Genomic DNA, 17,499 nt, shown 5'->3' with positions numbered 1-17,499 from the left:
TGAGATTATTAAATTATTAATCTCAAATAACGAAGTGTTCGCCTGGACGCCATATGACATGCCTAGCATTGACCCTAAGTTCATCTGCCACCAACTTAATGTCCATCCAAATGCCAGACCAATTATACAGCGCACTCGCAGATCAGCATTCCACCACGCGGAGATAGTGGCAGAGGAAGTGGGAAACTTGCTGGAGGTAGGAGCCATCAGAGAAGTGCACTATTCTAAGTGGATCTCTAATACCGTGCTCGTACAATCAATTCGATCAGTTTAAATGGATCAAAATATCCATTACTCAACTTACTTTAAGCAATCCTTAAGAAATATATTTATAATTTATCCAAAATAAATAATATACACTCAAAATAATTATTATAAAAAGATAGAAATATGAGACTTACACAATTTAGAGCAATACTACGTCCTTCGAATTTGATTATTTCTCGAATGGTTTAAATTTTGTTTTGCCGAACGTCGGTTAAAAAGATTGACAGTCATATAAGATGGCAATCACAATAGACAATTATTTAAGCCGATCATTCAATCGATCATCTGAACGATCCATTGATGAGCACAAATTCAAACAGCTCACCTCGAGAGCACCAAGGATTTCCCACAATTTATTACCTAAATTTGTTTTACTTTTATTATATTACAGTTATTTTGCAGTTCTTTTCATTGTCTCTCTCTCTCTCTACTTTTTCGCAGTCATATGCAATTCGAATTGCATCAGTGAGAGGCCATTGTTGAACTAATCACATGCAGAGCATCAGCTTCAGCACAAACAAAACGCATTTGAATCCCATGTGCTATATATATATACTCTTCTCTCCATTTATTCTTCTTTCTAGGGTTCTGAAATTAAAGCTGATAATCGCAGAGTCTTGGGTACTAACCCAATGAGTCAATTCGCTTTTCCTTATTCCTTCAATGGTGTCTTGGCAATTTCAGATTGGTTCACATAGAAGGAATATATAAAGAGATTCTGATCTGATGTCTGATTGATTGGTTTTTTTTTGTTGCTCTTCTTCCTCTTCTGTTCAACGGTCTTATTGGAGCCCGTGACTCTACCCCCTACTCTTCTTCCAAGATTTCTAGAGAGAGAAAGTGCTATTTTTAGAGGAGAGAGAAAGTGAGAGAGAGAGAGTGAGAGAGTGATATTTACATATATATATATATATATATATGTATGTATATTATATATATAGGGGATTGTAGAGAGAGAAATGTTGGCTCTGGTTGGGGGTGAAGGAGGAGGAGGAGCTAATATGGAGAACGATTTCGATTCGAAGCTGAGGATTCAGAACAATTCATCAAATTGTGGAAACGTACAGAGATCTAAGAGCTTTGCATTTAGGGCACCTCAAGAGAATTTCACCATCCAAGACTTCGAATTGGGCAAGATCTACGGCGTTGGTTCTTATTCCAAGGTCTGAATTTTCTGTACCTTTTGAATTTTTTGTGTCTTTTTAAGTCTTTGATTGGGTTAACCTTTGTTTTTTTCATTTGGTTAATTTGATTTATGAGGATTGTAGTTAATGGGTTTTGAGATTGAATGTCATGTTTCATGGGATTTTGGATCGTCTAATTTGGTTTTCTTGTGAATCTGTTTTGGGATTTGGCGTTTAATTAAATCAGATATCTATATTTTGTTTCCTTTTCCTAATAGATCAGTGGATTATATTTCTTTGATGATGAAGCCAATTGAAGGTGTTCTTATGTTGTTCTTGCTTAACGGATATTTATCTACAGTGGGTTGAAAAGTTATGTAGTAAATTTAGGTGATGCAAATCTCAAAGTTTACCAAAACTCAAATAATCTTAAACTACTAGGATATTGGTGTTATGTTTGGAGGATTTTTTGGTGGGAAATGGTTCTGGGTAATCTATAATGGGATGAGAATGTAAAGAATTTTGGAATTTCCTGAAAACAGTTATGGAGCTTTTACATAGAATATGAGAAAAAGTTGATGTTACAAGTATTAATAAAAATATGAACTTGAATTAGCTACCATTCTTTGAGAGATGCTTACATGGAGTTTTTTTTAGTACGTGGAAATCTGTTGATATTTTACATATTTAAAGTGGCCAGTTTGCTGATGTGAGAGCTTCAGATTTGGGCTGTGGTTAGAGTTCTGATCAAATTTAGAAATGAGAAGTGATGTGAGAAATGCTCTTAAATAATGTTATTTGTTGCCACCAAATCCTTTTATTCAAATTATTCTGGTTTTGGCAAGTGTACATTTAGGTTTACTTGTTTTTGAACATGCTATCTTATTTGGGGGGGCATAAATTTAATTGCAATTTATGGGGTATCAGTTTGTGTTAGAATTCGTTGGTTGTTTTGTTGTTCTCTATAATATGTTTGGGTGGTTGAATCATTTGCATCCTAGAGTTAATTGCTTTCCTCCTCTTGTACACTTTTCAGTAGTTCATCGTTAACTTCTGTTATTGACATTCACTTACCTTCCAATCAATGACATATCAGGTTGTGAGAGCAAGGAAGAAAGACACTGGAATGATTTATGCCTTGAAAATCATGGATAAAAAATTCATTACCAAAGAAAACAAAACCGCTTATGTGAAATTGGAGCGAATTGTAATAGATCAGCTGGATCATCCTGGCATTGTGCGGCTCTTTTTTACATTTCAAGATAATTTTTCCCTATGTAGGTATTTTTGACCGAAGTGTAGTTAGAATTTCATTGATCCATATTCATGCAGAAACCAGTGTTTTTTTCTTTATTATGTTTCGATTTTTATGCACAATTGAGTTTGTCATTTGACATGGTGCCTTTAATTATATTGTGAAGACATGGCACTCGAGTCGTGTGAAGGTGGAGAACTTTTTGATCAAATAACCAGGGTAAGTAAATTTCAAAATATTGGGATATGTCTTTTTGGTTTTTTAGTTTTTAGTCTACCCAACTTCTTGACAGTTTTCTATAGGAACAGTTTTCGTGGAGTGTAATCTGATTTTGTCTAAATCAAATACTGATTATGGTGTACATTACATATGTATCCTGAATCAATCACAATCCCAAGGAAATCAATTTGCCTGTATTCTTTTAATTTTAGAAGTAAAAGTGAGATCCAAGCAAAAGCAGATTCCAGCTCCGCATCATTGTGTGTTGAGTGTTGCCTGAATTTCAAATTTTTATTTTGCTTCTATAATGTGTTGAGTGTTGCTTACCTAGTTTCTCATTTTATGATGTGATGGACAATATCTACTAAATTTGAGTGCTTGCAGAAAAGCCGTTTGCCAGAGGATGAAGCTCGGTTCTATGCAGCTGAAGTTGTGGATGCTCTCGAGTACATACATAGTATGGGATTGATACATCGAGATATTAAGGTAATTTACTCCTTGGATGCACTGCTTTATTGACAATATTGGATATGCTAATAGAGATCTTGAATGGCAGCCAGAGAACCTGCTACTTTCCGCAGAAGGACATATTAAAATTGCCGACTTTGGTAGCGTGAAGCCTATGCAGGATAGTCGGATTACAGTCCTTCCTAATGCAGCGTCAGGTGAATTTATCATATTGTAGTGAAAGATATACCAATTTTGTGATAAAGTATTACCGTTCTCATTTTTATCCCTTTCCAGATGATAAAGCTTGCACCTTTGTTGGAACAGCTGCTTATGTTCCCCCAGAAGTTCTAAACTCTTCTCCAGCAACTTTTGGGTGAGAGACTATTTTTGAAGGACCCTGATATCTATTTATGTATTCTTATAGAGTACACTGCAATAATAGAAAGAACCAGATGGTTTCATTGAGTGGGTCCAGTGTTGTGACTGGAATTTATCTAAGCTCATTTTTTACTCTAAAATTGTTATTATATTTTGGATTCTAGTTGGCTCTCATTGTTTCATTCTGTTTTAGTTTTGGTAATATTCGTGTGTTATCTTTGCTGGGTGACTTATTTTCTTCTTTTGAATGCATTTATACAGAAATGACCTCTGGGCACTTGGCTGCACCTTGTACCAGATGCTTTCAGGAACTTCCCCCTTTAAAGATGCAAGTGAATGGCTCATTTTCCAAAGAATTATTGCCAGAGATATCAGATTTCCAAATTATTTTTCAGAACAAGCTAGAGATCTCATTGACCGGTTGTTGGTAATCTATAACTCATCCATAGCTTCTCTTTCAGTTTAAGCATGCAATGCTTGTACTTTTGAACTTCAGCTCTGCCCTCCCGCGGTGCCGTTTCTCATTCTTTTGATTTGTTCTTTTAGCATTTACTATTGAGTTGTTTGGTTTTATGGTTTGGCTGCCTGAAGAGGGAAGGTAAGGAGAGGAGAGAAAGGTCACACAGCCCACTGGGGGTGCTGCAAAGAGGCATCTGTTTGGTAGTGGGCCATATAATGTAGTTTGTTTTGTTTAGCTAGCTTTTTATTGTATAATTCACGTCACATCTAATCCTGTTAAGGCGCACTGGCACCTATTTGTGTTCATCTTAGCTGTCAAAATAAAAAGAAATGACGTCATTCAAAATCTTCTAATAGTGTAAACACACTACGAATAAATACATTGAAGTTTTTGAGGTTGTGTTTCATGTGAACTTTACAATTCAAGATCTGAGCCCTTCTAGGATTTAGCATAGGAGGCCCAACCTAGAGGTACTTTTCTTTTGAATCTTTGGATTTTTAGTGAATTTGACCCGGTAATTACATGTAATGATCATATTCATTTGCTTTTTCAGTTGTGGATGATGCAAATGCTCCTACCATTTACTTTACTGTACGTAATCGTGCCTTCCACTAACTGTGCAACCATGACACAGGATATTGATCCCAGCCGAAGACCAGGTGCTGGGCGTGATGGTTATGCTGCACTCAAGTCGCATCCTTTCTTTAGGGGAATTGATTGGAAGAATTTAAGGGTGCAAACCCCGCCAAAACTTGCCCTAGAGCAAAAGGTACGCTTTCATGCCTTTTCTTTTTGTTTTGATTTTGATTATGTTATCTAGTTATCTATTTATTTATTTATTTATTTTTACAAAGCAATCCAACTGTCCACGCCAGTTTTGCGGTTTCTGGTACTATGTTTTCTACAGTTATTTTAATGTGCGGTCTCAATTCTTTTAGGCTTATTCAAGTGACAGTGATGATGTTCAGGATTCATCTTGGGACCCTTCACACGTTGGGGATGGCTCAGCTAAACAAAATGATGCATCATCTTCTGAAGCTGGTCATATAACTAGGCTTGCTTCAATTGACTCCTTCGATTCAAAATGGTAGTTATCGAGCATCTTTTTACATCTGTGATTGGCATCAACATCCTGATCATTCAAAACCATTATTGAGATTTTATTGTCTAAGCTTAGAACTTTATGGGATGATCAAATTTCAGAATCGTTGATATGATAATATGAATATTGTTGTTGGTTGTCATTATTGTGCTTTGACATAGAACATCGAAACTAAAACATGGTCGGTTGGAATTGGTTATACAATAGCTAGTACATCCTGCATGTTTGGATAAGTTAGGAAGGGCTATTTATCACATTTTCCCCTCTAAAGAAGTATTGGTATTGAATAAAAAGTTACAGTAGAAGGGGATATGCCATCGTCTATCATTCTAGTAAATGCTAAAAACACCCTTTCACCTGCTTCTTAATAATATATATATATATATATATATTTTTCAATTCATTTAAACTATATCTGCCTCATAAGCTGTGAGGAGAAGCTGCACAAAAGCAAATAGTCTGGCATAGATTTCTTAAAAAAAAAAAAGAAGATATAAGCAGCCCCATAAGCTACACCAAACAGGGCCTAGATTGTTTGCAGGCACACCCATATTGGTACATTTACTGGTTTCTCCCTATTATCAAATTGGCTTACCCCCTTTTTTTTTTCCTGAAAAACTCACAGGCAACAGTTTTTAGAACCAGGTGAATCTGTTCTTATGATCTCAATGGTCAAGAAGATTCAGAAACTGACAAACAAGAAAGTGCAGCTTATCCTCACAAACAAGCCAAAGTTGATTTATGTGGATCCTTCAAAGTTGGTGGTCAAAGGGAATATAATCTGGTCTGACAACCCTAATGACCTTAACATTCAAGTCATGAGCCCTTCGAATTTCAAGATTTGCACTGTAAGTTCACTTCCCTGTCCTTGGGGCACATATTCACTCTGCTCAATTGTGCTTTATAATGACTACAGTCAATTATCATGGCATGTGAAGTTTGCGTACTTCTGTATTGTTTAGGCAAATACTTAAATGTAGAAATGATTTGATTCTAAAAAGTTCAGTCATTATGTGATTTTTTTCTCTATATATATATTGTGTAATGACTAATAGGATGGATAGAAAATGTGCCATGTGCCCTGATATTCATTGCATTTATTTTGCCCCATTATTGAACTTGTTTGACTATTTTTTGTGGTACAGCCGAAGAAGGTTCTAACGTTTGAGGACACAAAGCAGAGAGCCTTGCAATGGAAAAAGGCAATTGAGGCCCTCCAAAAACGGTAAATTTTGTTTGTGGTTTTGACAACACATTCTTTTTGATGTAACAATATTGTAGAGGAACGTGGGGATCCCAAAACAGTCGGATGATCCCAAGCGATTTTATTTTTTATAAAAATTTATTTAAAGAAAATTATTCAAGTTGCAGAACCAGCCTTTTCAAGGTGCAAACCTTCCCACCTCCAATTTACAATTCAAACTGGTTTGTGACAAGGGTTGTGTAGGACACTCGGGTTTTCTGGTCTTTTCTGCACCCCTCGTGATGAGAAATTCTCGTTGTAAGGTTCGCCAAGAATGTGTTCGTTACTGGTTTTCTGTAACTACAAAAATAGAAGCCACGTGGAAATGAAATCTTCATTTTTGTTGGATGCCTTTGGTTTAGTGTTGTGAATTGTGATGGTGCTCATGCCTTTGGGTAAATTACATTGACTTCCCTGAAGTAAGGAACATTAGTCTCACTGGTTTGATGAAATTACATCGATTTCCCCTAAAATAAGGACAATTTTGACTTGTCAACATTAATGGAGCTGATTACTATATTACTCTCAGATATTTCGTATTTAAACATGTATGGTGTTAATTGACACAATCACACTTCTCGTACCTAATAATAATTACTAGTTTTCTCATTTAAATGAGGAATATGAATGTTTGTTTGGATGCGTAAGGATAATGTTTGGATGTATTATGAATGATGACATCAGTATTTTTCATTTGTTGACTAACAATGATTATTGGTATGAGCCATTGTGTTATGAAATTTATATTTTAAAAAAATACGATATAATATAATTATATCAAAATTATAAAGTTCATTGTGATCTATTCATTACTTGGCAGAAATGTTATGGCGGATTCATTCTTCTATCCATGTGGGAATCATATTATCTATTGCAGTGTTATTTTATTGTTATTGGTTTTAAACCAAACGGCATCGTTAAAAATTCAGCCGAAAGAAAGAATCTGAAGGCAAATTATTAAAAAAAAAAATGAAGTAAACTTTTACACTCAAGAAACAACTAAAGAATCATTATGCATTTCTCCGCAATGAAGAAAAAAAAAAAAAAAAAGAAAAAGAAAAAGGAGAGAGAGTGAAAAAAAGAAAAACGAAGAGCAGATCTAGGGTTTTACTTTTTCGTTTATTATTTCTTGAAAGAAAAATATTAAGAATCACAAATATTTTATTAATATTTTTATCAAATGTCTCATATGAATGTAAGATCTATATCAGGCGAGTTTTACACTCATGTAAAACATGTATTAAAAATATTAATAAAATATTTACAATTTCTAACATTACTTTCCTTGAAAACTTTAAGTATGGATAATGATACATCCCACTAAAAGTGATGCTTTGGAAAGCACTTTAATCAAAAAAAAAAAAAAAAACACAAGACACAAGCAGTGGGTCCTATCCACTGCCACATCACTAGTAGTGCTTTTAGAGCACTACTTTTAGTGATCTCAAGCATTAAGTATTGCATGGGTTTATATATTTACACAAACAAAAAGGAAAAAGAAAAAATTCCAAATGTTTATGTTATTTTAAAATTGATTGGTTGGAAATTGGTAGGGCCTTGAAAAAAAATGAGCCTTTAAATTTTGTCCTTCCTTTTTGGGTGTATAAAATTTGTCCGAATTTGGGAATGCTTTTGCGCGGGGTGCACAGCAGCATCTCTTGTGCGGCGAAATGAGCCCATTTCAAGGCCCATCTTGATAATATGAGCCGTTCACATTTTAGAATACAACAAGTAGAACATGCCTGTAAAAAATCAAATAAATCGGATATCGTTTACCTATTCATCCACTCACATTTGTATTTATTTTAATACTTTAAATCACAATTATTATTTATTCCTTCCCCTTTAGTTTTACTCTATCATTCTAGGTGCTAACATTCAAATCACTCGTCATTTTATTTTCTTTATTTTCTCTTTTATTCGTTGTGCTAAGTCATACAATAATTCCCCTAATCAACCTATCTCCATTCACAAGATATTAAGATTTGTGACAGAAAAAGAAAAGGGAAAGTGAATAAAATAGAAGTCAATTTTTTTGGTGACATTTATTAATAAATTTTTCTTTACTACTTATATTTTATTTAATTTAAATTAATTTTTTATATTTCAATAAGTCTTATTGGTGACATAATTACTAAAATACCCCTAATAATAATAGGGTGAAACGTACATTAATGTTTACATTGACAGAGTGAATGTTCCATAATGTGAACATTCACACTGTCAAATTTATTTAATGTGAATGTTCACATCACTAAGTTGCTGAGAGTTCAAAAAATAGTTATAAGGGTAAAATTGTCTATAAAATACTTTAAATATGAGAATTAGAATTTGATGGATTAAATATCTAAAATAATAATATCTTATGGATTAATTGGAATATAAGTATTGAAAGAAATTTTCTAATAAATTACTCATTTTTTTTAGAGTTTCACAAATTACTTCCTTCTTTTTTTATTTATTTATAATCTTTCATAATTTGTTTTACAAATTCAAGAACCAAACATACTTTAAAGTGAAATACGTAGGTTATGTTTTTTTTATATTTGAAATTATATTTGCCAACACATGAATCAGTATTCTTAGTTGTCGTTTGGTAATAGGGTTTTTTAATTGGCTTTTTGATTTTTTAACTATTTTAGTTTGGGATTAAAAGTTCGTGTAGATTGGTTTTTTTTTTTTTTTTTTGATTTTTGTGAAAGAAAAAGTGAAATACTTATGGTTTAGATGTAACATTTTATCTTATCAACTTTTTAACATATTTTATCTTTTTGTGACTATTTAGCCAAAAAAACTCATCGCCAAACAAAAGACGACCTCGTTTGACGGGATATTTTAGAAAGATGGTTAAAAGTTACTTTTTAACTTTTTTTGACTTTTTTGTGAGAGAGGAAAGTAGGTTAAAATGTAAGAAGTGACTCTTAATTCACTTTCCAAAATAGGCTTACATATTTTAGTCAAAAAGTCAGAAAAGTCATTATAAGTTATCACACTATTTTTTATATTTTTACACATCTTTTTATAAAAAATTAAAAAATTATTAAAATAATATATTTCTAAATGAGGGCTTTCAATTTAAAATTCGGTCACAATTATTTTGTTTTCTATTTCGATACAGATGTTTTCAATCAGACAAAACTGGTACCATTGAACAATAACAAAAGCATACCAACCTTTAACAATGGAACACAACACAATTATCTATTTATACCTTCTATTTGAGATTTTTTTTTTCCCTCCAATTTTATTCGTGTTTAAAATTATTTTTAGCGACAAAAAATAAAAATTAAATTGATTTAATTGTCTCATTACACCCATTATATTTCAATCCCTACTTTTCTTCCTTTTTTATTTCTTTTTCTCTACTATACATCTAATTTCAAAAAATGAGAATTACAATGTTTTGATGAAAAAATAAAGCAATTGACAAATAAATGGTGATGAAGGACCAGCAAAAAAGTGAAATAGTGCATTTTTTTGTTTTTTATGCTTTGTTTCATTTTTGAATAGGGTTATTCAACTTTTGTTCGGTGTATCAGAACCGAACAAAGTCAAATAGAGATCTTATCAACGTCCATGAATGATAAATCAAAGATCGAATCGGCAAATTTGAAACATTGGGTGCTATCATATAGCCTTGTATAACTCCATGAGACCTAATCTCTTGTTGTTCCTCAGTAGCTCAGTGGTAGAACAATCAACTGTCAATTGATTGATCATAGGTTAAAAAATACATATTCGGTAACCCATTGCCGAGCCAAAAATACATGTCCAGTAACTCATTGCTAAACATTTTCAGTTTTATTTTTCTAATATTTTTGTTTTTTCTGCTTTGAAGGATTATGCTTCTTTTCATTGTAGTAAGTCTAGTTGTGCATTGTTCATGGACTACATTCATGAATTCATTACAGACGAAGTTTGTTAGATTTATCTGCTTCCTAGTCATCTAGTACCTTTGAAAGTAAGTAATCAGATTCGTTTTCATCACCCTGCGTGCTAATGGATGGAAGAAAAAACCTACTACTTTTATTGATCAATTATGTATGCTTGTCAGCCTTGATGTAGTAACTACTGAAATTATCAACTTAGATAGATTGTGATGACATTTCAGTGTGTTTTTATATATATTTGTATTAACAAATTTGAAGATATTTATTTGACAAATTTTATAAATGTTTTTATGAATGTTTGTACATAGAGTGTTTTTATGGATGCTTGATGTTTTAAGGAAAGTGAATTTGTAAACGTGCTGCAACAGATGGCTGGACAAATCTAGTTTGTTTGGAAATATGACATTGGAATAATTCAAATTGTTTGACAATGTATAACCCAACATGCCCATCACAAATTTAGAAAAAAAAAAATTGATGTTTTAAAGAAAGTGAATTTGTAAACATGCGACGGTCGGATAAATATATAGTTTATTCGGTAATAGAATATCGAAGTGATTCAAAAAGAATAGGTATAATGAGAAAAAATTGTAGGAGTTTTTAAAAGGATTTAATTTAGGGTTAGTTTTGATATTATAAAGAGTATAATGAGAATTTCAATTATTTCTTAAGAGTGCTGCTATTAGCACCTGTCAAAATTCTTTGGACCCCAACCCTAAACCGTAAATTTTAATAATATTTTTTCAGACACCTCACTTATTACCAAATCTACCCATATTCATAATATTTTCACAATCAAATGCACACCCACCCAATTTTTCATACCTCTCATTCCCTGACCATCCGTCTACCGTATTCATCTTCTCCACACCGATTGAATCCATTCAAAGTGCTGCTGAAATGCTTGGGACATTGCTTTTTTTCTTTTTTTCTTTTTTATTACAAGTGCTTTGGATCATAACCACACAAAGGTACAATTTACTTCTTTTTTCTTACAAGTACTGTAGACTTTTTCATCTACCATCAAAGGTATAATTTACTTCTCTTTTCTCTTCAATTAATCATAACCACACAAATAAAAACTCTTTACCAACCAAATCCACAACCACACAAAACCCTAATTATGGAAGGATATTATAATGTAATGGATGGCCTGCTTCCACATAAAATTCAATTTTTTTTTGGAATAAAGATCTAAATATTATAATTTAATGGATGGCTTGAATATTATAATGTAATAGAAGTTTACATACTAACTAGAAATAAAATATATAAAAAAAAAATGGCTTGGTTCCATTTTTCCAAAAACACTTTTTAGCAAATTCTACTTTCTTATTTTTCGTATTTTTTGTTTATTGAATTTTTTTAATATTTTAAGCAATTTTTTTACATTTTAGACACACCTAACATAAATACACCTAAAAAGTAAAAAAATTGTAAAAAAAATCTTTTAAAAATTCACTAAATACCAAAAATACAAAAAAATAAAAGAATTCAGTACATTTTTTGTATTTCTATGTATTCATTAATTTTTTAAAATATTTTTCACATATTTTTTACTTTTTAGATACATCTAAGTAAGGTGCATCTAAAAAAATAAAAAATAAATGTTTAAAATTTTAAAAATATTCACTAAAAACAAAAAAACACGAAAACCAAAAAATTTAGTTTTCAAAAAACATAATCCAGAAAACTCAAACCAAACACATTGATTAGTACCCTTTGTCTTTTAAAAAATTTGTTTGGCTGATCCTTTGTCTTGGAGTGTTGGGACCAGTTGCAGTGTGAGGTTTTTATGTCTCTACTGTACATATAGTATAAAATTATCCCTTTTCTGTTGGTGTAAGGCATTGCTATTGCCATTGGTTTTGCCTTTGTTTTCTATAATAATCTTTAGAGGTACATTATTTTCATAATTTTATTTTGTTTTGCTTTGTTTTGTATTTTTTTTTTTTCGTGTGTGTGTGTGTGTTACTTTTATTACTTAAACATTAACTAGTAGTGAGGTTAGTTAGTTTTGTTATACATTGTGTGTTGTAAATGACAAACCAGAAATTGTCAACAAAGAAAAGGGCACTTGACTCTGTAATATTGTACCATATTTGAGCCGAAAAAGTTATGTTATTTCTTATGTAATATTGTACCCTATAAATTCCAAGTTTATATTTGTTTGGTGGCTAAGAAGTAAGAAAATGAAAATTTTGACTTCTATTACATCTGAATTTTCTTTAACATAAAAAACTTATATCTGAATTTTTTGCAAAAAGAAAAACAGGGAAAGAGGAGGCAAATAGGGCAGCAACCAGCCAGATTATTTAATTCACATTTTCAACTTCTTTTCCATGTATTTTCATACATCAACTTATAGCCACAAAATCACACAACACTTGTACTAGTTGTCTTCCACATAAACTAACTCTGATTAGCACAATACACATCATAAACCTAACAAGAGGTAGGTGGGCTGTTTGAAAATAGTGCTAATTTTAGCACATTATATCAACTTGGAGATGCATGTGATTATATTGCAACTATAGGCTTTGGGCCAATGTTGAATTTTCTTTAAGTACTTATAATCAATCCGAAATGTCCTAAGAAGCAAAACACACAACTTTTGCTATGTACTAAGCCTTTTTTGTTTTTAATAGCAAATTCCATTATTTAGGCTCTCAAATTTTTGCACTTTTTTTGGGAAAGCTTTGTTTTTGTCTATAATTTTATTTAGGATTTTTTGTTTTTAATGGCCTTGCTCTTGGCATGCTTCTAACGCATTACAATTCTCAAATTTTGGTCCAACTCAAATATCTTATTTTTAGTAATTTCGTTTTATCGTTTATTCATTGTGTTTGGCAAGAAACTATCTTAGTTTGTTGTTTCCTATTTGAATTTGTGTCTTTTCTAAAGCTATCTCTAATTGCTATCTACATACATAAAAATACATGTATATATACTTCTGACCATGCATGTTTTTTTGCTTCATTGGTTATGACACACCTATTTAAGATAGGCTTCAATAGCTTATAAGTTATATATATAATGTCCCTAGATGACATGCATTTTCGATACATAGGATGGACTGACTATATTATTAAGGGTAATTAACATTGGATATATTTGCTTACACTGTCATTGACTAACATCTAATTGTACTAAGTGGACAGCTATGGTGTAAACTGCTCGAGATCGCCCAACAACGTCTAGGAGACGTAATGTTGTACTTTCTCAAAAAGTGGTTAAGAGACCTCGACGCACTCGTAAGACTATGGATCAAGGTAGTGGAGTTAATGAACATGACATGAATGACATAGGTGTTGCTCTAGCAAAAACAGTTGAGGTTGAAAACGATGGGGGCAATCAATTAAATGTGAATGACATGGGCGATGAACCAATAGATATGGGTGATTAACCCACAGACATAGGTGATGATCCGGGTGATGAACCAACAGACATGGGTGACTATGAAGACCAACCAGCAGATACAACTGAAAAAGTTAATGAAAATCTTACTGGACCTTTTCCTGGAGGGCCATATGATCCTTCAATTTTGAAGAGTTTTCATTGTCACGTAGCAGTAAAAATTTGGCATAATGATGTAAGTCATTGTCTTACATTAATTTAATGTTTTAAATTTTGTTTCAACTTTACTAATTCTTTTTTTTTTTATTCTATGTTGCAGGAACGTGGAATAGTTAAATGCTTAAATCATGGCTTTAAAGTTGGTGAATGGTCATTCAACTTGGAAGAGAATGAATAGTCCAAATTTCATGGTTTAATTATGGATTCGGGGTTGATGTCTTTAGTGAGTTGCCAATATAAATTTGTAAACAAAGTTGTAGTTTCGGCCTTTGTGGAAAGATGGCAGGCAAAGACAAACACGTTTCATCTACCATTTGGTGAGATGTCATCAACCTTAGATGACGTTAGTGTAATTCTAGGGATTCTAGTGATTGGTAAATCAGTCTCTTGCAAGAAGTTATCAAATGTTGACGCTGTAAATCTGCTAGTTGAGACTTTGAGAGTAAAATAGATGAGGCAAATGTAGCGTTGAAGGTAGCATGGGGCCAGTCTATCAAGGTAGAATAGTTGAGACAACGGTTTGGGTCAGTGTTTGATACGGACAATGATAATACCATTGAGTGTACAGCTAGGGCATATTTGTTATATTTGTTAGGTTGTACCTTATTTGCAGACAAGACTGGCACATGTGTTCCGGTAGTGTATTTGTCTTTTCTTATGGATTTGCGATCGGTTGCTTCTTATGCTTGGCGTGCAGCCACATTGGCTTTTTTATATCGGCAATTGGGTACTGCCACAAGGTATGCCGTGAAACAGATGGCGGGATACATGACATTGCTGGAAGCTTGGATTTACGAGCATTTTGTTGGTGCTAGACCCCACCCCAATTTGGACTATAAAGAAGATCAGCCTCGTGTCTTTCGTTGGATTTCTCGCACCCAATCTGGTTCGTCAATGTCTATTTTACAAAGGTTGCGAGAGGACCTCGACAGATTAGAGGCCCATGGCCTAAGTGTCAATCTTGTGTCAATGTATGTACATATTACTTGTTATTATTCAACCTAATTCATAGCTTACATATAAATTTTTACTATTATAGGTTATTTGAGATCCATAACATGATAAGCGTATTGGTCATCCTTTTTTTTTATGTTTCTTACTATAGTGGATGCTTAAAATGTATGCATATTGTTGAACCATACCATCAAGATAGGGTACTAAGACAGTTTGGTAAGGTGCACATTATTCCCTCACCTCCGCTTGCTCCAGTTCGAGCCTCTAGAGAATCCACTACAAAACAGTACATTATTGCCTATAAATACTTGGATACGATTTGGAAGAGTTGGAAAAATCACTTGTTGTCTGAGATAGCTCGTAGTGTTCTAGTCTTGCATCTATGGGATTGTATGCCAGGTTACTTAGACTGGTTTACTTCCATTTCACACGTGCAAGTTCAAAACCCGATACATTGTTCTAAGCATAACCCACGCACTGAGACATCAATTGATTATCGTCAACTTCAATTTGTATGTCAATTTTTACCATTTTCATTTTCATATATATTTTAAGGCAATTGTTAAGTTTTATTTTATTGTTTGCAGTGTATTGACAGTGCCTTAAGCATTTCACGTTCAATGCTCAAAATCGGATACAATGAAGCAGCTCCCACCCGAGATATGTTACGCAATGCTATGAAGAAGATAACACAATTCTTGGAGGGCTAACAGTCCACTGAAGAACATACACCATTAGAGAACTTGGTGTACACTCGTCGCAGGAATCGTGGAGCAAAGTCTTAGACTTTAGTATTTGTTGGGTTCAAATGTTTTAAATGTGTATTTTGAAATCTTAGTCTCAAACATATGTTAGACTTTTTGATGGTGTTAGACACAAGTATAACAAAGGTCAGATAACACTTTAGTATATGTTAGTTTGTCTAAGAAAAATTTTTTGCATACATTTTGATGGTGGTTTGTATATGACACAAGTATAAGCTAGGCTTGTATATGACTTTACCATACCTTTTTGGGCACTCAATGAATTATTTTGATGGTTTAGAATTGGTTTGATGGTTTGAATTGGTTTGATGGCTTGGAATTAGTTTGATGGTTTGAATTGGTTTGATAGTTTATTTGTTTGAAATATTGGTTTGTTTATTGCTTTATGGTCATCACTGAATAAACAAATCTAGACTAATGAATAAACATGAATTTTATGTTCATCACTGACTAACCGGACAAATCCTTCTTGTTCAGCACTGTAAAACCGAATCAAAATGACTCACTCAGCACTGTAATGCCGAACAAGTAGTCTTCGTTTAGCACTGTAATGCTGAACATATATGGTTTTTTTAGTACTGTAGTGTTGAATATAAATGCTTGCTAGCCCTTTCACAATTGCTGGCCTACTCATTTCAGCACTGTAGAACCGAATAAAAACAATTTGTTCACCACTGTATAGCCGAAAAAATGTATTTTGTTCAGAACTGTTTTGTCGAATAATAATGATCCTGTCAGCATTGTATGTCCAAACAAAATTTGTTCATCACTGTGTAACTTGAATCCATTCTAATTTACTTTTTTCATCAACTTCAATTTAGTATAACACAGAACATAACATTCATTTCAATTCACTGTTTACCATTCCAATTCATTAGAACAAAGAAACTAACGTGAATTAAATCCATTCAAAATACATAACTTAAATCCATTCCAATTCACTCTTTTCCATTCTAAGTTAGTTTAACAAAGAAAATTACATAACTGAAATCCATTCTAATTCTATTTCCTAGCTCACTCGTATGACATTAGTCCTCATCCAGGTCTACTGTTTCGATTGTGGCTACGTTTAGACTGATGAGTGATTTGAAATGTTACACTCTGGAACTGTATGCAACCTCCCAGCCTACTGCACAAGGGTCATGGTACCTCCGCCAGTTAGTTGCTATGGGTGGAATAGGATGACCAGGCTCCAAAATGAGCTATAAAAAAAAATAATAATAACAAAAAAATTAGAATGTACAAAAATGTTGTTGTTATTAAGAAATTTGTTGTTATAATGTACAAGAATGTACAAAAATATTAGAAACCAATACTTGAACAAAATGGTTGTTGTTGACAAAGCCAATACATATCTCCTTGCAAGAGGCAACAGACGTCGGTATTGACCTAAGATGGAGGAATGTCAAACATTGTTGCATAGACAAGTGGACCAAAACGACTTGGTAGAAAGACAATATAAGATGACCCATGTCAGGCATCGTCATCCACCGGTCCAACCCAGGGTTTGGTTCAAAATATGCCAAGGTGTTGGTAAGGTCATCGATTCTCTCTTGTGATCCAAATAATTTCCTGTAGTGGTCACTATGCGCATGCAACTCTTTAAGTAAATCTTTTCTCACTTGTAACCATCATTCTTCTCCAAAACCCATCAAACCAGCAATAGTTCGGAACCCACAATTGCCATCTGCTGCAACATCCTTAACGTATGTTACCCAAAAGACAACCTAAGAGGGGGGGTGAATTAGGTTTTCACAATTAAAATTAATAATACCCTAATAAAAATTATGACTAGCACAATAGATAAATATAATTAA

At 33.0% G+C, this 17,499-nt stretch overlaps 1 protein-coding gene across 2 annotated transcripts; it reads left to right on the top strand.

The window, feature by feature from the left end:
* The first annotated feature begins 532 nt into the window (after positions 1-532).
* PDK1 (3'-phosphoinositide-dependent protein kinase 1) lies at positions 533-6,611 on the top strand. Of its 2 annotated transcripts, none has more exons than XM_028238263.2 (11): positions 533-1,430; positions 2,488-2,668; positions 2,813-2,865; positions 3,250-3,351; positions 3,422-3,530; positions 3,610-3,688; positions 3,955-4,120; positions 4,788-4,922; positions 5,122-5,240; positions 5,881-6,103; positions 6,401-6,611. In XM_028238263.2, exons 1-11 carry the CDS (start codon positions 1,227-1,229, stop codon positions 6,482-6,484), a joined length of 1,455 nt encoding a protein of 484 aa, XP_028094064.2. In that variant the 5' UTR covers positions 533-1,226; the 3' UTR covers positions 6,485-6,611. The 2 variants fall into 2 exon arrangements, with proteins under 2 accessions (XP_028094064.2, XP_028094063.2); XM_028238262.2 differs by having other exon boundaries at positions 5,092-5,240.
* Positions 6,612-17,499: the final 10,888 nt, after the last annotated feature.

The sequence above is a fragment of the Camellia sinensis genome, chromosome 1, assembly GCF_055761805.1.
Source record: "Camellia sinensis isolate YWXY chromosome 1, ASM5576180v1, whole genome shotgun sequence".
Lineage (NCBI taxonomy): Eukaryota > Viridiplantae > Streptophyta > Magnoliopsida > Ericales > Theaceae > Camellia > Camellia sinensis.
This window is presented reverse-complemented; position numbering and strand designations above follow the sequence as displayed.